At 37.1% G+C, this 10,673-nt stretch overlaps 2 protein-coding genes across 2 annotated transcripts; both read right to left on the bottom strand.

Moving 5' to 3' along the window:
• Positions 1-344: 344 nt before the first annotated feature.
• On the bottom strand, positions 345-4,183 carry LOC107660691 (P2Y purinoceptor 2-like). The gene is made up of 2 exons (XM_016450083.1): positions 4,117-4,183; positions 345-1,322 (listed from the first exon to the last, which is right to left on the bottom strand). Exon 2 carries the CDS (start codon positions 1,308-1,310, stop codon positions 345-347), a length of 966 nt encoding a protein of 321 aa, XP_016305569.1. The 5' UTR covers positions 1,311-1,322; positions 4,117-4,183.
• Positions 4,184-9,221: 5,038 nt separating this feature from the next.
• Positions 9,222-9,745, bottom strand: LOC107660692 (P2Y purinoceptor 2-like). Its single transcript, XM_016450084.1, has 2 exons — positions 9,740-9,745; positions 9,222-9,635 (listed from the first exon to the last, which is right to left on the bottom strand). Exons 1-2 carry the CDS (start codon positions 9,743-9,745, stop codon positions 9,222-9,224), a joined length of 420 nt encoding a protein of 139 aa, XP_016305570.1.
• Between the last annotated feature and the right edge of the window lie 928 nt (positions 9,746-10,673).

Raw genomic sequence — 10,673 nt, forward strand, 5'->3', positions numbered from 1 at the left:
GCGCATGTGTGGAACACGTCCGCCAAGCGGACCGCAGCATACATTTTCATTAGTATAATACAAGTAGTCCGTGTCTGAACTGGAGTATAACCAAACCTTTAGGCCTACATATAATGTGTGAGGACTGCAGAGAGCATTTCAATAAGAAAATAAAGCCAAAACCCAGACATTTTAAGCAGCTAAAAATCCTGGCCCAGGATCTTCCCGGGAAAATAGGGCTTTTCACACTGCGCTTAACCCAGGAATCCCGGCCAGGAAAACAAGAACATATGGTCATTCTATGAAATAAAGATATTTTTAAAAAATCCTAAATTTTACTGCAATGCTGAAAGGGATTTGTGAGACTATATTCTTGATTTCTTGTTGATGCTGTTTCTGAAGCTCTGTCCTGCCATGAAGTAGAGGATGGGGTCGATGCAGCTGTTGAGACTGACCAGAGGTCGCGTGACCTTGTAGGCATTGTTGGAGAGTCGTATTATGTTGCAGTCGTGTTTGTCCAGGTAACGGAAGGTGTAGTATATACTGCGGTTCAAGTGGAAAGGCAAGAAGCATAACATGAAAGCCAGGAGCACAATAATAATCATCTTCACCGACTTCAGTTTGGAGCGCTGTGACATTGGTTCTCTGAGAACACCGGGATCAAGAAGTTTCTTCACCATCAGGCCGTTGCAGACCAGCACCACCCCAAACGGTATGATAAAAAGCAGAAACGTTACCACTGAGCTGTAGACCAGAAAGTCATTGAAGAGCTCCTTGATGGTGGTATCATGACAGACCAGATCATTACCATTAAGTCTCACCCGGGAGAAATAAAGAATCGGGGCCTGTAAGATGAGAATGATTACCCATATTCCCACTGAAACCAAACGAGCACGCTGGCCGTCCATCCAGTACAAAGAGCGCACCGGGTGGCAGATGCCTAAAAACCGGTGCAGACTGATGCAGCTGAGGAAGAGGATGCTTCCGTAGAGGTTTGTGTAGAAGAGAAAGCGAATCAGCTTACACATGTGCTCACCGAACGGCCAGTCGTTCTTACCAGCATAATAGTAGATGAGGAACGGCAGAGTGAGGATGTAAAGTGTGTCACAGACATTGAGGTTGATCATGTAGATGGTGCTGGGCTTCCAGTGTTTGGTGCGAAACAGGATGATGTACATGGCCGTGATGTTCAACCCCAGACCGAACACAAACACCAAAGTGTAACTCACCGGGAGGAGAATGTACTTGAATTGTTCTTTTAAAGTACAACGGTAGACTTGACTATCATTAGTTCCAGTATCCAGTATTCCAGTACTGTTAAGCGTTGCCATTCTGATCCAGATCTGTCAGAGAATAAGACTATGAAATCATATCATTACATCATGTCATCATCATATTAATTTACGAAGTGATATTGATGTACCTTTCAATATACATGCAAGTACAGATAAAAAATATCAACTAATCTTCGGAACATATTCTCTGTTAATAAATCAATATTAGCAGTAAAATATAAAATAGTAACAGTAAAATTATGCTGTTTTATGTTAGAAAGAGGAATTAATGACTCAGCTGCCACACAATAAAAAGCTTTTTTCAGGAGTGAATTGGTTAAGAAAATATATCAGGCTGAATGCCATATAATCTGTCAAGACCATGTTCACGTCATATTTCACCCCAAAAACGAGAAAAAAATGTGAATTTATATTTTGCATTAAAAAAAATGAAGTCTAAATGAAAATTCTGTCATCATTTACTCAAGTTGTTCCAAACCTGTATGAGTTTCTTTCTTCTGTTGAAATATTTTGAAGGATGTTGGTAACCAATCAGTTTCTGGTAGCAAAATGGAACTTATGGGGAAAAAAATACTCTGGAAGTCAGTGGCTACCAGCAACTGTTAAGTTACCAACATTTTTCAAAATATCTTCCTTTGTGTTAAGCAGAAGAAAGAAACTTAAATAGGCTTGGTGATAACAAAATGTTCATTTTCAGTTTTGGGTAAACTATCTCTTTAAGAATTTTTGTGGATTTATACATCACTGTAATAGTTTTTTATTTACTTAATGCTAGTTTTCATTATTATACATAGCATTTTTTTTTTTTTTTTTGCATTATGGGAATAGTTCACCCAAAAATGAAAAATGGTTGGAAATGTACTCTTTGTGAGGCCATCCAAAATGTAGATGAGTTTGTTTATTCATGGAAACAGATTTGAAGAAATGTAGCATTCCATCACTTGCTCACCAATGGATCCTCTGCAGTGAATGAGTGCTGTTAGAATGAGAGTCCAAACAGCTGATAACTGTTTTTGGTGTTTAAACGGTACTTGATCTGTGCATATTTCTCTCCTGATTCAGACGAGACAACTTTTTCACTGGAGAAACCAGTTTTATGGATAGAGGACTCTTATCTGGAAACATTTGTTTTTAAGCCGCATTCTGTAAAATGTTTTTTTAATTATCCAAAATCAATTATTGAGCAAGTACATAACCAATCAGTGTTCAAAACTATCTCCTTATTAGCCTGATTCACAATGGTAAGCTTGTAATAATGTTTTCTAATTTGAGTGGTTCAGGTCGGTTTCTGCAGGAAATACGAGTTTGCCGCCGTTCGTCTTTTGTCAAAGAAGGAGTCCCGGCTAGCAGGCTCTATCGCGTGTGTGGATGCTGCAGGTGGCGGATCACCTGTAGCCTCTTCTTACAGCAGCTGGAATAATTAAACTTGTCATTTTAGAACGAGTTCTAAGGAACATTAAATTGGCTTTCGAGGTTAAAAGAACCATTTCTTTTGATGACATTGGAATAGTATGACAATTAGAGATTAGACTGTACAGAAATTGAAATCTACAGATAACGCTAATACACACTAAATACACGTAGTCAATGTTGATGTAACGTTGATGTTAACAGTAACAATTTGAGAACAAAGTATACAATTAATAATAATTTGCACGGTTTGATGTGATCTGAGCTAATTTTGCTATCGTTAGATTTAATCACCTTTGGTATCGCAATTTAATGTAGAACTTTTTTTTTTTCGGTTGGTCAGAACAAAGCTGGCAGACATGTAATGGACTTGTTCCGATGATATTTTCCGGTGAAACTTCTTATTTTTGGACATACTTCCAAGACGTAGTATCTGTAATTCCGAAGTACAGTGAATATCCATATTTGTGGTTGACTGACAGCTCACACATACACCTCAAAACATTAGATTCATCCACGCTGAGGAACCGTGCCGATGCACAACCCACGTAAAGAAGATCATTTTGCAAAGAACTGCAATTGCAGGTTTCAAACAGAGATGGTGACAAATAGTCAAACTTACGGACTGCAGCTTTAAGTTAAAAACATTTTAATTATGTACTTGTTTATCACAAACACGCAGCTTCTCACTTCATAAGACATTACTTGCTGGACTGGAGTGGTGTGGATTACTTGTGGATTATTGTAATGTTTTATCAGCTGTTTGGACTCTCATTCTGACGGCACCCATTCACTGCAGAGGATCCATTGGTGAGCAAGTGACGTAATGCTAAATTTCTCCAAATGTGTTCTGATGAAGAAACAAACTCATTTACATATTGGATGACCTGAGGGTGAGTACATTTTCAGGAAATTTTCATTTTTGGCTGAACTATTCCTTTAAATGAGTAAGCAAGCAAATAAAAAATATAATTATATTGATAATCTGTTTGTGTAACACCATTCCAAGCATTTCATTGCTTCCCAAGCCAGGTCTTGCATAGTACGATAGATCTGGGTCTAGCTTGAACAAATGGATGTGATGTTTCAATAGTTAAATGAAACAAGTGCACATTGTGGTGTCTGTCTAGGCTCTTATACATACACCACACATGTATTTCTCTAAGAGGTGGTAAATGTCCACAAACTGCACACACCCATATTGATACTGTCATGCATATGACAGCCTACAAATATTCCTGGAATATTGTTCATAACAGAGCATTGAAGTAATTTCAAATGGTTTCTTCCAAACTCAGGGCACGAACAAATGTACAAAGTATAGATACATTTTTCTGCTAATCACACATCTTAACAGCACTCTCATTTATGCCAGAAAATAGCACATCATATCGATCAATGAAGCAAATCATCCACAAAGTATCTTGGAAACCTGCTGAGAATTTCCTAAGAACTTCCTCGGGTGATGTTTCAATAACGGCTAATTTCACAAAAAGCCTCCAGGCACTTCCCACACTCTAAAAAAAAAAAGTTTTTGCTTTGTATTTTGTATCATTCAATACAACATTTTCTTTATAAATTATATTATCAAATGCTGAGATAACCAAAACTGATCATGTTCTCTAGCATAATTTGAGAATTTAGGAACCCTAAAGCAATTAAATCTGACTGTCTGGAGACTTTTTTTTTTTTACCAATTTTGGAACTTTACAGTTTAGACTTTTGTCTAATGTTACTGTGTTTTAAGGATGAATCGTTGGTGTAGAGCATTCATTATTTAGATGTCACTTTGGATAGAGACATCTTCTAAATTAATAAATGTAGAAAATATATATCCCACAAACTAACACATCTTTATAGTTTTATCTGTCTAGATTTGAAAAGTAATCACAGTGAAGTCCAATAAACATTGCATATTTTTGTAAGTTACACGTTCTGATGAACATGATTGTGGACATGCCAAAAAAAAAAAAAAAACTAAAAATGTAATTCACATACTCACATGTGTTTCCGGCAGATTTTTTTCAGGAATGTCTCCTCGCGCTCTTCATGCCTGCACAGTCCTGCTCTTCCTCTCTGCCTGATCATGCTGCATTTCTTCATTGTGGGTGGGACTACTCATGTCAACACGCCTCAAGCCTGCTCTCATTGGTCAGAGCGTCAGTCAATGGCCTGTCAATCACTTGGTATGGTAAGATAACTGTTTTTTTTGTTTGTTTTTTTTAAAGAAGTTCCACTAGAGGTAAACAGGTTTCCAAAAACTCTTCTCATGCCCCTGTCTTCCATTGTTTGTGTAAAATTACACCATTGCTTGAACTATTGCTTTGAAGGTCAGAGCAATGAAACAAAACAGACTGTGTTTGGAATGGAACTGCAGAATATACTGCCAACTATTTTAATAAACTGTATGTAAATCAGAATGCATTATAAACAGTAACAGTGGCACATCTGATTGGCCACCCCATGCTACCTCAAAATTTCATTTGCTGCTGGCAGTTTGCTGACATTTCATTTCACCTTATAAGAAATAAGTATTTATTTTGACGTGTGGTGGCACTGCACATTGTTTAGATATTAACATTGAATATTAAGAGAATATTAATATTGGTTGCAAGATACAGAAGAGTAAGTTTAAAGGTGGTCGCACACTGCATGAGAAGTGCAGAGATGTTCAAAATCCTGAGGCGCCACCAGAGTCCCTAAGGCAAGTCATTTTACATGGCGGCCATCTTTGAAACTCCTCTCGGGCAGATGTTTCAGTCGTGCAAGATCTTTTCGAATGGGGAAACATTCTTCAAAGCTGTTCACCAAGCTTATGATAAAATTTCAGATTTGATATCACCAATGAAATCTGACAACAAATATCTCGTAAATGTTATTTCTTATGATCAAATAGTGTTAAAAAACGTAAAATAAACATTTCAGCCTAAACCAGCCAATGCCCTTGTGCAATCAGAAATGCGCATCTCAAGACACTAATCGGAGCTTCTAAGGGCACCTGCAGTGATGCGACGACTTTTCCAATTAGCGATTGGCTCTTTTAATTTGAAGGCGGGACTATTCCACCATATTGCGCATTGGACTTTCTCCCATTCATAAAGTATTTATAAAGAGTGCAGAGTCTTTGTGCTGTATATCTAAAAGTATTTGGCGCCACTCACATCGTTTTCTATTAAATTACATTATATTTGTCTCACAGCGTTGTTAATGTACATAATGGCTTCACCTAGGCTGGAAGAGTTTATAAAAAAATTTAAAAAATACATTTTTCTTTCTGTGCACTGAGAAAAGTATATGCTTCATATAAAGAGATAAAATAATACAGAATGCCCCTACTCTTTCCTTTTACTTTGTTTTTATGGCAAAACTCTTTTTGAACTTTTTGCCTGTAAAGTGATTAGCTTCGGTGATTAGATGTTGGACTGTTGCCTTAACCTGAGAACGTGGCGTGGCGCTTCTCGTCCAGTGTGCATCACCTTAAGTATGTGGTTTACCATCGGGTTTAAGTTTCCTGAGCGTCTACAAAAGTAGAGTCACACTGTGTTTTGCTTCAGTTAATCAGATAAGACAGACAAGACTGTTCTAAATTTCGCCTAACATACATACTGTACATGTGCTACTGTAGTAATACAAGCAGTTAAGTTACAGTGTATACTTATTAAAAATGACCGTGAATTTAACGGTAAAAGACTAAAAATGCTAGAGTAAAAACCTGTTAAATGGTTAACGGTAAATTCCCCTACTATATACGGTGAAAAACTGTATTGGACATCACATGTATTGGACATTACACGTAATTTTACGGTAGTATACCGTTTTTGGAAGTGAAAAAGACTGTATAATTTACAGTGAATAACTGTAAATTAACATTCCCAGAATTCCCTGCGTTACCTTTCAAACTTGATGTTTTTTTTGTTGAAATAACTGTTTCTTCTTAGTTTTTTCTTATCAGTTTTGTATATTAGGGTTGTGTGTTACATCTAATGTTGTTAAATGAATGTTTATTGCATTATTTCAGTTTCATGTGTGTTACCGTGACGGTGTTTAGCGTTTGTGTGAATGACACTGTGCATCAGTGTATTACAAAGGTACAAAACAGATTTCAGTACTTCAATAGGTTGGTATATTTACATTATATCAGTTAATGAAATTATGGTATTTAACTGTAAAGTTAAAACCGTAAAACCTCAAATGCTGCTACCGTATTTTTTACGGTAAAATTCCGGCAACCACAGCTGCCGTTTTTTTACCGTACATTTTACGGAATTTTTTTTACAGTGTAGGAATGTTTAGCTAATGTGGGGTTTGTTAGCTAGATTAGTGTTTCGCTAATTTTAAGTAAAATGGCTGGTACTTTAAGGTACAAAAGCTAAAAGATGCATCGTTGTACCTTATTTACCCCCAAATTGTAGGCTACATATTAACACTTTAAAGGTACATGTTTTAAAAGTGTACCATCCCAGTGACAGTTTTATACCTTTATTTCTGAGAGTGCAGGATGGAAAGTGATACTGTAATTACAAATTAAAGCGATTACAACTTCAAACAATAGTCTATTAAGAAAACAAGTTTTGTTTGAAACATTTCGATTAGAGAGAGAAAAAGAATTTAAGAAACACCTGAAATTTCTTAATAAATTGCCAGTTTTTATTTTACACGTTAGTGCAAACCAGGAACACAACAAAAATTGTAACATCTGCTTAAATCTAAGTAGCAAATTCATTTCAACGTCACCCTTATACAGCTACATCAACATCTTTAAAACGTGCTAGTTTAACATGTTATACAATACTGCTATTGTACGTTCAGAATGACAGTAATTGACCTGAAAGGAAAAACTCACAGTAGAAGACAGTTCATATTTTGGTTCATGTGGTTTAATTTAAAATCGTATGGCACTAGCAATGCCAAAGTCATGGGTTCAGTGTCCAGTGAAAGCAGGGACATGGATGATATATTACCTCGAATGTACACACTACTTTTTTTACACACAGTAACAGTAGTTATTTATATGACGTATTTATTGATTTTCTTGGTATTTAAACCCCCTGATATACAGTTTTCTTGATATTTATACATTTTCATTGATAGCTAAATTATTGATTAATTTGTTAACTTGTTTTAATCACAAACATAATTTGTTAGATTTGTTTAAAACAAGAAAACTACAAGTAAGTCACTCATATGTTAATTTTCTTGAAAACTATCAACAGGTCTTGCCCTACACAACCTGTATTTGATCAAGTATAGCGTACTGATTGAATTTACTGTATGTGCATCCTAAATCCCAATTCTTTTACAACAACAATAGTTTTTTTTACTTTGCATAAATACAAAATTTGATTGTAAACAATAACAAATAGATTTTTTTTCTTAGATTTCTTTTCAGATATCACTGCAATGAATATAAAACTATAAATAACATACCCCATTATTAGTTTAGACACTTTTAACAATTAGACATCAAATGAAATGTTATCTATATTCAACCTCTCCTTTACCATCAATATAATTGTTAATGAATCTACTAACATGCAGTTTTCCCTGATGGACTTTATTTGTTATTTTAATATTATTTTAACTATTATTTTAATATTTTCTTTATTTATCTATAGTTTTTATTTTTATTTTAGTTAAAAATTTTAGTCATTTTGTTATATGTTTAAATATTTCAATTTAGCTTTAATTTATGTTTATTTTCAGTTCTAGTTTTAGAAATTGTAGTATTTCAAATGAAACATTTAATTCATTTTAATTTGATTTCATGTTTAAGATTTTTAAGTTTTGCATCTGATATTTATATTTTATTTCAGCTTTATTTCATTTAATGATTTTTAACAGTTTTACTTTCAGTTTTAGTTAAGAATAACAAAACTGGCTCGACTCGCTCATTAAAGGCATGTAAAGACAGCTCTAGCTGATTTGAACAGTATCCTGGAACTGAACCAAATTTTAGTGAAATGCCATTGCCAAATGCCAAATTCAGTTAGTGGAATGCCATTGTGCTGGTACTAACCATCCTGACACAACTTTTCATAAACACTTAATTAGCCTATATTCCCATGAATCCTCAGGCACAGTGTCACTTTGCAAGGTTCCTAAACAGATGCAGAGTTTGGAACTTCACCACCATTATGCAGTATGAATAGAACGCAGCACGTTCTCTGGTCAAAGAGCAGATATATTTAGCCATATGGTCCTTCACATTCTATAAAACGTCCTTTAGAAGGGTCACAAGGTCTTTCTATTTATACAACACCAAATGGTTCCTTGTTAGGAGCTCCTTATAGAGTTTTTGAGTCCAGAGACTCCAAATGAACTGTTAACTTCATCAATATTGATCACAGTCATTCATCACGGGTCATTTCCCTGAGTGAGGCCCTTCGCTACAAACTTTGTAAGAGATTTTGGTTTCACTCAAGCACGTTATAAAGAGGTCGAGGGTGATTTCCTGTTTTCAGATCTTGTTTTACTTTTCTTGCTCTTGATGCTGCTTCTGAAGCCCTGTCCTGCCATGAAGTAAAGGATGGGGTCGATTCAGCTGTTGGCGCTGGCCAGAGGTCGCGTGACCTTGTAGGTCATGCTGGCAGCCTCCAGCATCGAGCAGCTCACATGTTTGTCCAGGTAACGGAAGGTGTAGTATATACTGCGGTTCACGTGGAAAGGCAAGAAGCACAACATGAAAGCCAGAAGCACAATAATAATCATCTTCACCGACTTCTGCTTAAAGTGTTGTGACATTGGACCTCCACCAATACCGGGTTCCTGAAGTTTCTTCACCATCAGGCCGTTGCAAACCTCAAACGGTAGGACAAAAAGCAGAAACATCACCACCGAGCTGTAGACAATTAAGTCATTGAAGAGCTCCTTGCTTGTGGTGTCATAGCAAACCGTTGATTGTGGTGTCATGTCACCGTTATTGTTCATCCTGGAGAAATAAAGAATTGGGGCCTGATGTTCAACCCCAGACCGAACACAAACACCAGAGTGTAACTCACTGGGAGGAGAATGTACTTGAAGTTCTCTTCTATCTTACAGTGATAATGATTGCTAACATTCATTGTGGTTGTGTTGTTAAAAATTGCCATTCGTGTCCTCTTTTGGAAGGCTAAACAAAGTAGTTTCGCTTTCACAACGAAACACACGGTGGGCTAGAATGAGCGGCGGCAGCCTAGAGTGAGCGGAGGCCTGTGGGCTAGAGTGAGCGGAGGCGGGCTTGAGAACGGCGCGGCCGGCGGATTCGACGAAGGAGTGGCTGGGGGGCTTGAGCAACCACATGGGACGACCCCGGGCTGGACTCCGCTTCGTCCACGGTGAAAGCCGATCCGGCGATCCACAGCGCGAAGTTGATGTATTTCCTCAGCGACCAGCACGGATCAGCTCTAGGCATGACGAAGCAGATATCGTCATCTTTTGGAAGACCAAACAAAGTAGTTTCGCTTTCACAACGAAACAGCGTCTTCACGACATGGCGGCAACAACAATACTACAGCGAGAATAAAAGTTACGCCTTCTTTCTTTGCGTGAACATTTGGGCGGCGTTATGCAAATCTTCCCACATCGTGACGTAGACATGTGGGGGCGTGTTAGAACGAGCCGTTTTAGGTAGGCGTGGTTGACTCTTAACTTTTATAAAGAATATCTCTTTGGATTTGAGACTTTAGTCTTTGCAACTTTACAGATCTTCTTTATGCACCAAGAGCTGGTAACACTCCAAAGAGAAAGGAAAAATTTAAATCACATCATATGACCCCTTTAAAGAATCATCATTTACACATGCAAAATTAAAAGCAACTCACCATACTTTCAGTGGTTCCTTCAGTAATGTAACTAACAGTTGTGCCTCCTTTCTGCAACAGACCTGCTGTGCCCCTGCCTGTTTATTCTGCATATATCCGCTGTGGGTGTGTTTACATGCCTCAGCCTGCTCTTATAGGCCACAGCGTCAGCCAATAAATAATATGTCAATCATTCTGGAAGCCCCACACA

The sequence above is a fragment of the Sinocyclocheilus anshuiensis genome, unplaced genomic scaffold, assembly GCF_001515605.1.
Source record: "Sinocyclocheilus anshuiensis isolate Anshui unplaced genomic scaffold, SAMN03320099.WGS_v1.1 scaffold948, whole genome shotgun sequence".
Lineage (NCBI taxonomy): Eukaryota > Metazoa > Chordata > Actinopteri > Cypriniformes > Cyprinidae > Sinocyclocheilus > Sinocyclocheilus anshuiensis.

Excerpts from the sequence above, each read along its gene's own strand:
- LOC107660691 (XM_016450083.1), bottom strand. The coding sequence starts at position 1,310 with ATGGCAACGCTTAACAGTACTGGAATACTGGATACTGGAACTAATGAT.